Source organism: Sinocyclocheilus anshuiensis, unplaced genomic scaffold, assembly GCF_001515605.1.
Source record: "Sinocyclocheilus anshuiensis isolate Anshui unplaced genomic scaffold, SAMN03320099.WGS_v1.1 scaffold928, whole genome shotgun sequence".
Lineage (NCBI taxonomy): Eukaryota > Metazoa > Chordata > Actinopteri > Cypriniformes > Cyprinidae > Sinocyclocheilus > Sinocyclocheilus anshuiensis.
Window position 1 is genome coordinate 2,534,429 of NW_015552531.1, and position 16,799 is coordinate 2,551,227.

Below are 16,799 nucleotides of genomic sequence, written 5' to 3' on the forward strand. Positions count from 1 at the left end.
TATTATTATTATTATTATTTCTGTTGTTTCTAGAAGTAGTAATTTTGATAATAGTCAATAGAAAAAAACAGAACCACACACACATTGTTTGTCCACAGAATAATTACACATTATTAAATAAAAAGCATCCCCGCACGAACTTCTACCTCCGCCAGCAGGACCTCAATTTCAGACTCAGTAAAGTTTTTTTTTCTTTGTGCTCGTGCTTGTGCTCTATGCTTGTGCTTCAAGCATAGAAATTCGGATATTGGCGTGTGCTCTTTTATATGGTAATGATATTAATTAGGGGGCGTTTACAAGGCGGAGATCTGACACCAGTCAGCTGCGCACAATATCAAGATCATTTGCGATTTATAAATGTCACATCTGAAAGAGAGGCGTACGCACGTGTTTTTGTGCACACGTTCGTTTTCTCTGAATCGCACTTATGCACTTTTGAGAAATTATCTTAGAACAAATTTAGGACGGTTTATACGCAACATTTTATAAATGAGGCCCCTGTTCACTGAAACCGAATATTTTTGAAAACGCCTGCCAGGGTGAAGATTTTCAAAAACTCCAGTTGCAGTGTTATCGTGCTATATCGTATATCGTATATAAGCTTTTGGCTTGTGACGTCAGAGCCTGTGCTGTTATCTCCGCCTACTGGAAACTTTTTCAGGCTTCTGATTGGCCAACATGGTTTTACGGTTGAGATTATATCGCCACCTGTTGGTTAAGCATGCTCTTGACAGTGCGTCATAGCATGCGTATGCATTTTCATGTGGACAGATTTTTTTAAAAACAGAAGAAGGAAAAACTCTGTTTTTAAAAATACCCGTGTACGTGTGGACATGGCCTAAGTGATTCAGTTTTTTTTCCTGACATATTGATGTTATATCTTTCACTTGGATGTTAGAAGTTGCACTGAGTAAATAAAGCTGGATAAAACAATAGAGCTAATGACTGGAAGACAAAATATGGGCAGAGGTTTGGTAAGGCAAGCTCTATTGAACAGATTTTCAAAAGGGTTAATAGGCAGTGTCAGTGAGACTTCAAATCACGCTAGATTTCATAATACAAGAAGAATTTTCAACATAAAACAGTCAAGGAATTAGCATCACCACACACTGCAAATGTTCGGATCACAAATGATTAGTACTTTGTGGGATGTGAACAGTTACACACAGGTATTCTATCAGGGGCAGTGCCATGCAAGACCATCATAGACAGTTTTATCTGAATTCAGTGAGTGTTTAACAAAAGTGCAGCACTTATATTATGTGAATATCAACGTGATATCAAAGACAGCACAATTTAATATCAAAATCTGATATTACTATTACAACACTACACCAATAAAATGACTGTATATTGAGTGTGTATTAGCTGTGCTACTCTGGCAGTTAATTGGTGAATCCGAAATCATGAGTTCAGTGGGTGTCGTTCCAAATAAGATCCATGAGATCTCCAAGGAGCATCTTCGCCATTCTAATGTCATTACTTCTGACCCAAATTCCCACCAGTTGCTCTAAGTACCAAACAACTAGAGCGAATTTCTAAGTAAAAATCATACCTACATCAGCTAAAGCAGCATGTCGAAAAACAGCAGTGCTGTGATTCTTAAGGCCCAGCCTTTCACAGTAACTTCCTCAAAGCAAAGTCTCCTCCATCCGGATCCTTAAGCGAGAGGGATGCTCCGCTTTTTTCAGTGTCAACCCCTCCAAGCTCAGTTTTAAAATCAGCCACTAGAGGGGGTATTTCCTGATTCTGTCACTGAAGTCTTTTATGTACCTTCCCCTTTGCCTTCTTCCTGCTTCGGTTCGGAGTTTGCCAAGCTCTGGCTTTTCGCTTTATCATTCCCTGCCTCTGAAAGTGAAAAATATAGAGTTTTGTTCGTGAAAGCAAAAACATAAACAAGAGACAGATGGTTTTAATGAAAAAGAGCTAAGAATAAATACTCGAAGACCTTCAGCACGGTAGGCTGTTTAGCAATCGCTGCAATGCTTTTTCACAGGGATGCCCTTAGCTAACAGGCCGATATTTGATAAAGCACATCCGTGTTTGTCTTGAGCTAAAAACTGGTGCGGGAAGCCACTAACATGCCGTCTAAACTCTCTAGTTTGCCCAAAGCAGGCTTGTCTGATACATTATTCATGGCTAGCCTGCCTCTCAGTGCCATATTACATTACTGCAGTATTTTGATGACACTCCATGTTCTTTCTGAAGAAGCAACACTCACTTTACTCACCTTCTTTGCTGATATTAAGCTCAGACAGAGTTTGGGAGAGTCCGCTAGTGTCCAGGCCGAAGGAGGTTCCCAGGATGTCGTGTACAGCATTGCGTCTGCCAGTTCTTCCAGAGGCGATGAAGTCTTCATATGTCACCTCGACATCAGTCATATCTAACGCGTTTCAACATAGCAGTGCCTGTGACAGAGAGAGATGTTTTTTTAGACCCGCTGTGATATGCAGTTGCTTTGCAAGTCATTAAACATAAAAAACTCATGTGACTTTAAGAATATAAGCTCACTTTATACCTACTAAATGGAATCTAAGCAGAAAGAACACAAACATCACTCAGTGCTGCATTAAAATGTAATTTTAATTACAACGTAATTATTAAAATATTTATTTGCTTACTGCTATACATTGGACCAATGGTTCTCAAAAACATTTTAAATTTATTAATAATATATTTTTATGATAGTCAGTCAAGATAGCATTTCCATTTTAGCATTTCCTGATCCAATGATCCATTTTTATTTTTAGCAATGCATTTTTATATTTTATATGGACACTATTTAAAATATTATAATAATATCTAATAATTATAATATTTGTAATCTTTTTATATTTTATATATAATAATGGTAATATTTGTAATAATTTATATTTACATTATTATATGTTTTCATTCAATGTTAAATTTTTTTCTTAACCTACATTTCTTAAAAGTATGCAACAAGCTAGAAATTATACACGTGGAGTGTAAACAAACTACTGTTCAAAAGTATGGGGTCAGTTTTTTTTTTTTTTTAAGAAATTATCATTTTATTCAACAAAACTTGATTAATTTTATCAAAAATGACAGTAAAGACATTTATAATGTAACAAAAGATTGAGATGTCAAATGAATTATGTTCTTTTGAACTTTTTATTCATCAAAGAATCTTTGAAAAATGTATTACAAAAATATTATAACTGTTTTCAACATTGATAATAATGAGAAATGTTTCCTATTCTCCAAATCAGCATATTAAAATGTTTTTTGTAGGACTGTGACACTGAAGAGTAATGGCTGCTGAAAATACAGCTTTGCCATCACAGGAATAAAATACTTAAAATTTTAAATTATAATAATATTTCACAATATTACTGTTTTTACTGTATTTTTAATCAAACAAATGCAGCCTTGGTAAGTATGAGACTTCTAACTGAAATGTTCAATCTTACTGATCCCAAATTTTAGAACAGTAGTGTAACTTTTTAGATTCATAAATTTCAAACATTTTCAAAATGATTCCATTACTGATCAACATTTGAACAAAGACTGTTCTAACCAATAGGAATCCCAAGCAAGTAACAATGTAAAGATTATATAAGCAGCCATAATCTGCATGGCCTAGATAAGAAGATAAGCTTGGATAAGGGACTGTTTATTCTGTGCCACATTTGTGATCTCATCTCATGCATTTCTAAATTGTCCTTCTGGATTTGCTTCTTATTGGAGATTATTTTTTTATGTTGTGTGAAAAAAAAAAGTATATATATATATATATATATCTCTCGCTCCCATAAAACATTTGTAATAAACTGATCCCTGATCAGATCATCAAAACAGATGTGGCACAACTCTGCAGTAAGATTAACTAGAATTTTGTTAAATATTTTGCTAAATATCACTCATGAGATGTAAGGACGGTCTTCCCTGAGCTCAGAGTTATATTTAGCCAATGTTATCATCTCAGCAGCACAGTCATTCTCAGCTGTTGCCTTCAAAATGGTGCCATTGTGTGGTGAAACACCCATAAGGGTCATCTTTAAAGAGCTGTTCACAATATTATTCACACATACTCAATTATTTTCATTTTGGTTAATAAATAAGTAAAAAAAAAAAAAGGAAATGAGTATTATTTGTTTTAATGTACTCTCTTTATGTAGTTATATGACATACATGAGCATGTGATCCACGTGCAGGTCAAATTTATGCAGATATACAGAAATTTCTGAAACTTTTATTTACCACTGTACTTGATATACCATAATATCACATTCTATTGAAAGGCCGCTGGCGATAAACACTAAATGAATTGCCTTTTCCATTTATACATGGGAAAGAGACATAATCTAAAGCCCACTTGGCAAAGGAGTTCAAGTCCAAGTCCAAAAAATCAATAAGGACTTGAGTGAGCAGTTCCTCAAGGCAACAGTAACAACTGTGCAGAAGAGTTGTCACACACACGCTAAACCTGCCTATGTCTAGGTAGACCTCTGTGGAATCCACCAACACACCCACAGAGATTACATGCGCAACAGTTTGGACAAAACAGCCCTAACAAACTAAAAATTCAACAATAGAGGCTCAGCAGGGTCACATTTTACATAACAGAGAACAAGATAAGACTGCTGTAGAAAGAGTGCAGAGATGGGTGTGCCTCTTTTCTTGCATCATGTGTACACCACTGATGTCCGAGTCCTGGGACAGAACAGGCTGCAACTTAGAAAAATAAAAGTTTATTTATAATAAATTGTATATATATATTAAATTGTGTAGGTGCAACCTGCTTCTTCATCCATTTTCTCACTCAATATGGGTGTCAGTAACTCATATTCAAAAAAAAAAAAAGACAAAAAAAATTTGTATTCAATATATAGGTCTATTATTCAGAATGAACATCAGTTTTGATTGTACCTACAATTATAAATGGTTTCATAAATATGTGATGATAAGATATACATTTATATTCCAGTTTACTAATTTTAATCTATATGTAGTATTGAGGTATGATCTGAGAACTGGTGGTTCCAGGGGAAGTGAGTGATAATACAATATCATCATTTCAATACTAATAAACAGAAGTCAAATGAAATAGTCATTCTAGTTATCTAGTAATATTATTTTTAATATAATCTAGTAATATTTTTTTTTTGGCAGTACACTTTTGATCTCTGACATATCATCATGGAGAATGTTCTACAAAAGCTCTAATGTTAGTTGCAATTTGGATCATAATAATAGTGAGATAATCTAAGATTTGCTTCATTCATAATTAAACACTTCATTGCCCCAAACTCAGAATATAAATCACCTTATTAACTACTGAAACAATATCGTTGTGACATTATAGCTCGCCCCCTTTGCCTTTGTTTAAATGAACAAACAATCCTGACAATTTGACAGATTTGTGAACAATTACAGCGTAAAATGCATTATTTATTAAGACGTACAAATTTCAAAAATACAAAAAAATATCTAAATCTTTTTGTTGCAAGATACTGGCTGCTCGCTCTCGTCCTTGACATGTCACGTGTACTCGGTAATAATATCATATCAAAACATAGCCTTGTATCCAACATGACATATCCAGATATGACAGCTACAAGTGCAAATCCCAGCGGAGCAATTCTTTCATTTACAGCACAGTATACGGCGTTTGGGCTTATATGAGTGCAATGGGTTATATAAATCTGACAGGCTATACACAGATGCTAATGAAACAGGCGCGCGAGCGACTCAATCATATAAAACGACTCAGAGGCCGAGCGAATTCGCAAATCGTACCTGTTTTAGGCTGGACGTTTTCCTAATTGTCAAGGTTGTGCCGCTTTGTCGCTCCAGTTAATGCTTCAGTAGGATGCGACGGAGCTGTCAGTGCTGCTGCTGGTTCAGTCCATGAGTCTGCAAGAGAAGAGAGGGATGACGTATGCGCGTTGCTGAGTGCTGATGATAAACGAGGATTATCCAAAACCATTCTATCTGCTTATGCTCGGTAGCGCTGAGGCGTTTGGTTCATCTCAGTGACTCGAGTCTTTTGAACCAGTTCACTGATTCGTTCAGGGACTCTTTTTGTTTTGTGTTTCAACGTCCGCCAGAAGGTGGCGACAGTGAGTCGTTTTTGTTATGACTAGTTCGCTCATATGATTCTTTTAATTAAAAGACAGTTCAAATGTTGAAGGTCATCGGTCATTATGATTTTTACACATTGTATTGTTTTCCCACCCACTTTCTCTCATGTTGAAACTGACTGACTGATTCACTGATGTGATGAGAATGAGTTGACTAGTTTCATTTGGTGCGAAAAAAAAGTCTCTCAAGATTGAAAGAAAAAATGATTCATTGTATGTATGCAAGTGAAAGAGAACGATTCGTTCGCCTAAAACATTGGTTTCTCATTGATACACAATAGGACATATGTGCCATTTCAAATAAAACATTGCTGTCCATATGTTTTCATTGAGTAAATTCCAGACAATGCAGCTGTTGCTTTGAAATGCATTTCCCACCACATGGCAGATGTGCTGGCAGCATACAGCAACCCATATATTTTTAACAAGGGCTCTATAGTTTGACATTTCGTCCAAAACATGTTGTTTGTTGCTTGCCGGGGCCGTGTGAACAGGATCCTTTAAACAGAAGAATATGGTGCAATATGGCATCTGCAATAGACAATATTCCTTTATTTTGGTTTTGCAAATAGAGACTTTGGGTCTGTAAATGTGTCAGTAAATTTAATAACAAGAAAAGTAAATAGGCCTAATGAAAAACGTGCTGGCGGACGGATTCAGGAAAAAAAAAATTTTAAAAGAAAAAAAAAACAAATCGTGATATGATTTGTTTTTGCAAGTTTCCCTATTATATTTTATAATTTCCCTATTATAAAGACAAAGCCTTTCAAGGTAACAAAATAAAACAAAAAAGGCAGATATTTATGCCAAAGTGGGCGAAGATAATAATCTTTGTCATTAATTTATCTTTGTTATTAAAAAATAAGAACAAAGATTCACATTACAACTACACATAATATACAAATAAAACAAACAGTGTTTTATTTTCAGGTACAATAGGTGTACTTAGCAGAAGCATTCAAGAAATTGAATGAACAAATATAAAAATAAAACACTATATAGACTGATTCCTAATACAACTGTTTTAAAGATCTTCAGTCAAGAATAGTGAGTGATTTTTCTCTCTGCGTTTTGTTGTTTTATTATTGTTAAAGGAATAGTTCACCCAAAAATAAAAATTATGTAATCTGTCTGTCAATTCTGTCATAGTGTTTTATTTTTATACCATCATTTACTCACTCAAAAGTTGTTTTAAACCTGAAGGAGTTTATTTCTTCTGCTGAACATAGATGGTATTTTGAATAACGTGGAAAACCAGTTACTGGTCCCATAGTATTTTTTCCTACTCAAATTTAATGTGGACCAGCAACTGTTTGGTTATCCACATTCTTAAAAAATATCTTCTTTTTTGTTCAGCACAAGAAAGAAATTAATACAGGTTTGGGACAACATGTGAGTGAGTAAATAATAACAGAAATTAAATTTTAGAGTGAACTATCTATCCCTTTAAATTGTTGTAATTTATTAACACTTTGGAATACAGACATAAGGTTTGTCTCTTTTTAAAGAAGAAAATCAGCAAATTATCGCAAAAGTGGAATTTTTATTACTATATTAATATCAAAAAGTTATAGTAGTTTAAATTTACTGTAAAGAAAATGCACTATATTAATTTTATTTTATTTTATATATAATAAATATTTTACATATCAGGTTTTACTCTAAAATTGGTATAAAATTATAGCCTTATGTCTAAATAAGTTATGTTCCAAATTTGAAGTTGATATGAAAAAAATTGAGGTTCCTGTGAGATTTTATTTAGGGCATTATACCACAAACAGCCACCGGGTGCCATCCAAACTCCATTTAATTTTTTTTATGCATTTTTCTGTCACAAATGTCTAGATTTCTCTGTCAATATTGCTTCTATCTCAAAATAAGATATATATCCACCAAATATGGACTCCTGAGACTCAGACCTTTCCAATGATATGTTTTTTGTCAAGATTATAAAAAGTTTTGATTTTAAAAGACCGTAATTCATTTTGTAATATGACACTTGACACTGCCCACTAAGGGGGAGGAGACCGCCAAAAGATTTTAAAGTACCATTTCCATGGTAACGCAATGTCCGATTTCGAAATGGTTTTCACAGGATGAATCTTGGGCTTCTAAGCTTTCAAATGATATATGATTTATGATGATTGATAAAAGATTTGATAGAGAAAAAAGACAACAAAAAAAAGAGCGCCAAACGTCCCACAGGTGGTACGGTGACAGTTAAGGGGTTAATGACAGAAGGCTGCATGTTTAGTAGTGTCCCTTTAAGAGCTGCACGCATCTAATATACAGGCAGCATCAGTTTTTCTCTCAACTGTTTACTTTCGTTTTAGACATAACCAACTGAGTCTACATGTAAACCTTGTGTGTTTCGTCAGTATTAGCGCAAAAGATAACATATTTCAGTAATCAGGCGCTGTTTGACAGGTTTTTTAGTGCGGCGCTCAGAAAAGGCGCACGTCAGACCAGCGAGCGAATGAAACATTTAACCAGTAAGGCTTTAAAGCAGATGCAAATAATGTACATTTGTGACTGCGAATAAGTAGTGTCCTGTGATAGTAACTCTACCGCTGAGTTAACATTAAAGTGATTGCATGTGGCATACCCAGCATATTGAGATAGAGGCGCTAGAACTGCAGCTGATAGAATATGCACTGTAGCACGATACTATATTTCTTCAAAAGCAGATCGTGGAGACATTTTTATCGTCCACGATCAAAAATCGTCATATCACACACCCCTTATTTTCTGGAGAAACCTGAAAATGTGCGTCTGCCCCCATCCAACCTGACAGAGCTTGAGAGGTACAGAGGCGAGGAGAAGAATAGCAGATAATTGCCAAATGCTGATGAGCAAAGCTTGTCACATCAAACAAAAAACACTTGAGGCTGTAAAGGTGCTTCAGCTTAATATTTAGTTAAGGGTATGAATACTTATGCAATGTACTTATTTCAGTTTATTTTATTTTAATTAATTTACGAAGTTACATTTACATTTACACTTAGTCCTTTCGCAGATGCTTTTATCCAAAGCGACTTACAAATGAGGAAAATGGAAGCAATCAAAATCAACAAAAGAGCAATGATATACAAGTGCTCTAACAAGTCTCAGTTATAGCTTAACGCAGTACACGTAGCAAGTTTTTTTTTTTAATAATATAATAAATAAAAAGAAAACAGCTAGAATCGAAAAGAATAGAGCAAGCTAGTGTTAGAGGCCTCTTTTGCTTTTTTTTTATTTAGTCATTTATCAGACACTTTTATCCAAAGCGACTTACAAATGAGGACAACAGAAGCAATCAATTGTATAACATTGCCAAACACACATGCTAAAAAACAACTTACTTACACATAGTAAGAAATGGTTATAAAAACTGAAACAGAAGCGAAACAAGTAATAGGCAAGAGGAGAAATAAAAAGCGATACTGATACTTAATAAAAATATATATTATTTTAATTCATTAATTTAATCAAATTTTACATTTAAAATGACATACAAATAACCATACTGGTTACATACTGACATACTGACCTGGCAGACAGGTGCAGGCATAAGTGGTGTCGCTGGTCTGTAAGCGGGTCCCTCCGTTCCAACTGTTTAATGGCTCTACAGTTGCTTCAAGGTTCCTGCGGGCTGAACTGGAACTGAACGCACGGTTGCGGACAGTATATATATACACTAATTTCCAATGATATTTGACGTTATTAAAAAAAAAACTATATGTATATAAGTTGTTTTTAATAAAGTCAAATATCAGCGTAACGCACAATCCGAAGTATGTGGTCGCCTCCCACGTCCCACCTAGCGGCCAGTTTTAGGTACTGCACAGCTGTTGTTTCTGCAGGGAAACGGGAAAAGGCCAATCAAAAATAAGGATACTAGCATGTGGAGCGGCTGCCTAAAGGAAGCCTAGTTGCTACAGCGTCGTCACTAGTGTCTTACCAGGCAAGAAATATGGAGGAAATAGAAGGTAAGGCTTTAAATAAACAAAAGATGCCTATGTAAATATTTGAATATGACGCATCTAACCATTTAAAACTCAATCCGCGTGGTTGTAAAAGAGAAACTAGCTTTGGTTTATGCGGTCGCTGTTGTTTGAGGTTATCACCATGGAAGAGAATGACGGCTCATACAGACACACAGAGATAGATTGATGGATAGATAGATTGTTGAAGTGCTTTTGTTGTGATATTTGATTCATGTGGAGTGAGCTACAGCAAAACAAACTTGCACTAAATTTCAATGATTTGTTCTGATCTGTTTAAAAAAAAAAAAAAAGGAAGAAATGAAATGTTAAATCCTTTGCGTATTATTCAGAAAATATTTTTCTCCCCTCCATCCTTCACATCCTTGGGTTCCTGCCTTGAGTCAGTTGTTTTGCATGGACTGACTGGAGTGACCTATTTTCACATACTTCTGCTTGATCTGTTCTCATTTGTTTAGCTAATCTAAAGCCACTATCTGAGTGAACTGGTCAGCACACCCAAATAGACTGAACTATTGATCTTTATCTTTTTTTCTCTCTCAATTTTATCATGGTTTTTTTTTTTTTTTAATCAATTTTATCATGTTGATCCGTTACTATTTGTGTTTTGTATACAGAATCTCCTCCTGTTTCTGAAGACCTGCTGCCCTGCAAAATATGTGGAAGAAACTTTTTTTCAAGGGTTCTTGTAAGTATTTCTGAATGGATGATTAATTGACAGCTGGAGGTTGATTTGAATCGTCTTGCCATTTAAATGTGTGCACAAACATCATAATTAAAATCCCAATGTGACATTCTAAATTAAACATAACTATATAAATAATATTTTTCACTATGTTACAGTATGTGCATTATTATGTGTTGCCTAGCAAGTTGCAGTAAACACAAAACCTGGTATTATTACTCAGTCAACGCAGTGTTGTCAGAGTTATTTGATACCTGCCCTCCTTATTACCTGTTGTAGAAGAAACATGTGCTAATCTGCCAGAAGACAGCAGCAAAGAAAAGGAAGGTTTTCGACTCCTGCAGGCAAAGGGCAGAGGGGACCGACATTTCTACAGTCAAACCCATAAAACCAAAGGTGAGGAAACAACCCCACTTAAAACATTACAGTGACACTTTTATACTATTTGTTTGGTCCTGAATCTAGTTTACCTTGAACAGTATATGTTCCCTTCCTGTTCACAGTTGATGGGAAGTGAACCATGAGTGATTACATCCAGTCTATTGTTCAGACTGCTGCACATTCAGAAACAGTGTCGTGTGCTGCTGCTATAAAATCCATCTGCAGTGTCACAGCATACATTGGCAAAAGTGTTGTTCACCAACTTCATCTTAGTAGTAACAGAGCAACATGAGCATAAAGGCAAAGAATCCATTTTACTGGCTTTTAAGCCTCATTGCCTAGCAACACCGTTAACAATTTCCAGTTATGTATAGCTAATAATAATAATAAAAAAATTAAAGATTTTTGTAAGGCTAAGGTTTACGCTGCATCAACATGCTAACGTCCAATAGGCATTTGACTTTTTCTGCATCAGAATCCTCAGAATAAAAACCTCAGCGTTAATCTGTTATTACATACCTCCCCAGTCTAGGGATGGGAAGGAGTAATAAAGAATGTGGTGGAGGAATGGAGGGAGCTTTCCCCTTCTACTGACACACACACACACACACACACAACACCATAATCGATGCAAAACAGAATAATTTATTAAACACAAGGAAGCAAACAGAACTTCAGGAGGGGTCAAGGCCAACATAATAAACAGAACATACTAACTCCCAAAAGCAACCTACCTAATCTAACAAATAAAAGAAAAACACTAACACCGTCGCGTTCCCTAAACAGGAGAAAAAGTGTAGTCAAAATAAATGGCAACCACTTCCCTACAGCTTCCCACAAAAAAAAGAAAAAACAAAAAAAGAAAGAGAGGAGACAAAATTAATTTCAGTCTTAACAAAAAAATAAAATAAAAATAACTCACATGTTTGGGTTAAATAATTCCTCCCACAAGAGGATTAAAGCTCATGCAACACACTTTTGTCAACAACAAGTTAACCACAAACACACGTGAAGTCAGCAGAAGGGACTTTTGCTCCAAGCCGCCACCCTTCAGACATCTCAGCTCTGCCTTTTAACTCCAAACATTTCCTCTAGTGGGCCAATCAGGATAGTGCAATCATCAGCAGAATCATCAACTAATTGAACTCCACCTGTTAGCAGGCCCGGACTGGCCATCGGGCCATCAATGTACCAAAGTGATCATTTCCGTTTTTGTCATTCGATAATAAATCATAAATCGGTTAGTCTTGACTGACAGCGCTGCACTATAATCAGCTCACGTGTGTTCCGCGCTTCCGTCAAACAGTTCCGAACAGAACTGATGCGCGGGACTCGATGAAAGAGAGAAAGCGGCCAGAAGAAGCAGTGAAATGTAGCAACATCACTGACCTGTTCAGGGCTTCAAGTGCAGGTCAGTTTCATCTGTAAATACGCTATAGTTTTGTCTTTATTAACCTAGTTGAGTATTCAATTGCTAGTAGGCTATCAATAGCACCCCATTATTATCACCATTCAGAATACTGTGCTAAAGGACATCAATATCGATTGTAATGTTACATAAAAAAATTTAGCAGAGACAGATATTCACATGGATTTATTGTACAGGGAGGGAAGGAGCTAGAGCAGACAGCAACACAAAAATAATATGAGTCACAGTTATTAGTGTGTTCTAGGGTTGGGCGATGTCTACCAAACTGTGTTGAACTGTGTTAAATAGGATGCTATTATCCAAAATGAATTCCAGTAATTTTATATATATATATATATATATAATTATTATAAAAAAATTTTTTTTACATTTACATTTGTTGATTTTGTCACAATTCTGACCATGACCTTAAACCTCAATGTTCAACTCTCTTGTTCTCCATGAATTACTCCTTTATTGTATTATTATTTACTTTTTGTGTGCACATTCCTTGTTGCTTATTTTTGACTGCATGCGTGTTCCTGGGAAACCAAGCCCATGACCTTTCCCTTGTTCGCGCCATTCTTTATCAGTTAGTCTAAAGGAATATCATGCTTGGCTTCCCTCACAACCTCAAGTTTTTTGGGGCAGTGTGAACATGACAGTAGTTTCTCAACTTTCTGAATACACCAGACAACTTGTTTGAAACTTCAAAATATATATCTTTGGTGAGGCAGTGTCAACCAACCAGTTGGCATGTTTTTATTCAGAATAGCCAAACTCTGGTTTGGCCTCAAGTAAGCATACCAGATGTGAAAAAGACCTCAGTCACAAACAGAGCCCACTATTCAGGGCTGTTATATTTCATGGCTACCCTCAGTGTCCCCTCATCTTACCCCAGTGTCCTGAACTATTCTAAAAAAAAAACCTTTTGGTTATGTTTCAGTTGCAAAGTTCTTCCAGCAGCTCTAAGTCTGATAAAGTAAGTTGAATGTTTGATTTTGTTCTTTTTTTTTCCTCATCACTGAATTGTGTGTCATCTTGTCACTTATAATTTTTTAAGGCTTCAGTGTTTAATATTTGCTTACTTTGGAAAAAAACTTGAATGAAAAAAGAGTTACAAGTCCACCAAGGAAACCCACCTTAAATTTAGCAATTTCTGTAAGATGAGAGCATTATGATGCATGCATGAAGTCTCCAAGAATATTAGATCAGGAAAGTAATGGGCCATAATGAAAATCTGTACTTCTGTCAGTCTTTCTTATCCTCAAATAAGAGCTATGGGCCTGAGGGAGTAATCTTGATTTTTATTTTTATTTATTTATTTATATTTCAAGATGTTTGTCTCAAGTTTACCTACTGGGATCAGTAAACTATGTTTATCTACCTGTCCTGACAAACAAAACACAGCTATTGTTGTTAAAACAGTGATTCTCAACTGTTATCTAATGCAATATTCAAGATATTTCCTCTAGTATTTCTGCTGTAATTATGGTAAAATTTGTTTTCAAACTTTTATATCACCAGAAAATGGGAGTAATAATAGATTAAAATTAAACATGATTAACTGTGTAATTCCAGATGCATCAAGAACTGCATGTTCTTTTTTTTTTTTTTTTGGTAGAATCAACAGTTGTTGATCGGAAAAAATGCTGGTAGATGTTGTACATCAAGATTTTTAGAAAATGTTTTAGAAAGCATTTTAGTTAAATTAGATTATAATAATATTCAACATTTTTAACACTTAAAACACTATTAATAATAATAACACAATCACAAAATGTAAATCAATTTTTCATACTGTGCATTATAATATTGTGGTGCCTAAATTCACTTGTAGTCTTTAATATGATTTATTTTAGTTTTTACTAGATAGAATTTTAATATTGTCCATTTATCATTTTTGGTTATAACATGATAATTATCAGAATTTTAATAATGGTACATTCCTACATTTTAAATAATTAAGTCATCTTATTCCCCCTTTGAAGGTTATGTAGTAGGTGATTTAGGAAATTTATATTATCCTGTATTCCTGTTTGATTTAATTAAAATTGCACTTGTTTGCCTGATTTTAAACTAAACGTTTATTTTAAACAGCCTGAACCACCGAAGAAACAGTCCAATTGGCGCCGAAAGCATGAAGAATTCATTGCGACCATTCGTGCTGCTAAAGGTTTAAATCAAGTCATGAAAGATGGTGGACCCCTTCCTCCACCCCCTCCTCCATCCTATGATCCAGGTAAAAAAAAAAAAAAAAGTTTATTGACACTTGGAATAGTTACAGTAAGATCGGTAAATACAGTAACAGCGATTGACTTTTCCAGATTATATCCAGTGTCCCTATTGCCAGCGACGCTTCAGTGAGAATGCAGCAGATCGCCATATCAAGTTCTGTAAAGAGCAAGCATCCAGAATCTCCAACAAGGGCAAGTTTCCTGGGAGTGATAAAGCCAAACCGCCAGCCAAGACTCAGGTGAGGCTTCAATGAAGATTACTTGGGATCAGCCAGGAGGTGTTTTTTTTTTTTTTTTTGTAACTTAGATCCATATACCATTTTAATGTGATGGATAGACATAAACGGAATTATCAGTATTATATAGTTAATATGAATACATTTTTAAATTTTAAGGGACAAAAATAACATGATTCATTGCATTATTTTCTCTAATGTAACTGTTTCTTCATATGTGCAATTCAGATATTTTGATTACTTCAGCTTATTACTCAAGTCATGGGTAGATATGGTTCCCGTTCAATCGGTCTCTCCCGTTGCGTTGACACGCTTATGGGGAAACTACTGTTTACTCTAATAATGAGGCGTGATTTGTTCACGTTCGTGTAGCTGCACGAACCAATGGTGCTTCAACCCGCCAAAAAGGGAGGAGCTGACCTCTTTCTGCACGATGCAGACAGGCACAGTGAGTGCGTTACCTGTCTGGGCAGCACCCATACAGAGGCTGCGCTCACTGAGACGGCATGCTCTCTCTGAGAGAACTTGAGTCTGGCCTTTCTCTGCTCGCAGATCGCCTTCGCTCTGCTCTCCCATTTCCTCTCTCCCCTAGGAGAAAGAAACAGTGGAGAAGCAGGATTTAAACACCTAGCACGAGTGAACTCATGCCGGCGCAGCTCTCACGTGCTTCACTCTCCCTCCCAATGCCTTGATTCGCCAGTGTGCTTCACACGTGAAGATCAGCTCCCCTGCCTTGGATGACTCCATGTCATTAACGGCTTTGGATGCTGAAGAGTGGGCGTGTTCAGCAAGGCCATGGCCAATTTGTTGGTGCTGGAGCGCCACCTTTGTGTGAATTTGACGGAGATCAGAAACGCTGACAAGGTCGCCTTCCTAGACTCGCCATATATATATACAGTATCTCACAGAAGTGAGTACACCCTAGGGATGGGCGATATGGGCTTAAAAATATATCACGATATTTCTGGTATTTATTACGATAACAATGTCAATGACGATAATTCAGGGAATCCTGTTTCTTTTAAGAAAAGTATTATCTTTCCTATTTTTCCCCAACATAGGGTGAGCATTAACCTCCTGAGACCCTGCATCCTCATATGAGGACATTATATTTTAGTGAATTTCTCTGAGACTATACATGCCACAGTCTGGATGTCCTATACAGAGCATATTCAGGACTTTTCAGAGATACTAAATGTTTGGATGTTTCACCATGACCACCCCCTCTCCTTGGTCTTCAAAAATGTCTGATATTAATTTAGTGACACTCTTATGGAAATATGATAATATTTTGTAATTGTCATTTAAATCGGACACATTTTTAAACTGTGTGTCATAAATCAACATCTTAGGAAAATGTTATGGGGTTTCAAATCAAAATATAACTTCGTTATGAAACAGGATGTTGATTTCATACATGTCCTCATATGAGGACACCGGGACTAAAAGCATGTTTATTACGCATTTTGGGAGACACAACAAATTAATAGGGAAAGAAATTATATATATTTGAAATATTAATGAAAATCTTGTAAATTATTACTCTCAATATTACACTTCTTTTTTTCATTACGTTGCCCACGTTGCCCCCATTAATATGCAAATTACATTTAGTTTATAGATACACTATATATAATGAGAAAACCGGTTTGTGGCCATTTTACACACATTTTGCATGAAGAAAAATGGTATATCAAATCATTCTGTTATAACATAGTTGAGAATTATCTTTATACAAAGTTTGGTAAAAAAAAAAAAA

At 35.5% G+C, this 16,799-nt stretch overlaps 2 protein-coding genes across 3 annotated transcripts in view; one reads left to right on the plus strand and one right to left on the minus strand.

Moving 5' to 3' along the window:
• Window positions 1-938: 938 nt before the first annotated feature.
• On the minus strand, window positions 939-6,016 carry LOC107663622 (cAMP-dependent protein kinase inhibitor alpha-like). Of its 2 annotated transcripts, XR_001631360.1 has the most exons (4): window positions 5,764-6,016; window positions 4,584-4,698; window positions 2,231-2,408; window positions 939-1,848 (listed from the first exon to the last, which is right to left on the minus strand). XR_001631360.1 is itself a non-coding variant. In XM_016453853.1 (3 exons), the coding sequence occupies exons 2-3, from the start codon at window positions 2,379-2,381 to the stop codon at window positions 1,766-1,768; spliced, it is 234 nt and encodes a 77-aa protein (XP_016309339.1). In that variant the 5' UTR covers window positions 2,382-2,408; window positions 5,764-6,016; the 3' UTR covers window positions 939-1,765. The 2 variants fall into 2 exon arrangements, 1 of the variants encoding a protein (XP_016309339.1); XM_016453853.1 differs by lacking the exon at window positions 4,584-4,698.
• Window positions 6,017-9,992: 3,976 nt separating this feature from the next.
• LOC107663702 (zinc finger C2HC domain-containing protein 1A) overlaps window positions 9,993-16,799 on the plus strand; it is a 19,710-nt gene continuing 12,903 nt past the window's right edge. The window contains exons 1-6 of the mRNA XM_016454003.1: window positions 9,993-10,078; window positions 10,711-10,781; window positions 11,058-11,174; window positions 13,514-13,549; window positions 14,668-14,809; window positions 14,895-15,043. Coding sequence (XP_016309489.1) covers window positions 10,063-10,078; window positions 10,711-10,781; window positions 11,058-11,174; window positions 13,514-13,549; window positions 14,668-14,809; window positions 14,895-15,043 — 531 coding nt within the window. The 5' untranslated portion in view covers window positions 9,993-10,062. The remainder of the gene's footprint in view (window positions 10,079-10,710; window positions 10,782-11,057; window positions 11,175-13,513; window positions 13,550-14,667; window positions 14,810-14,894; window positions 15,044-16,799) is intronic.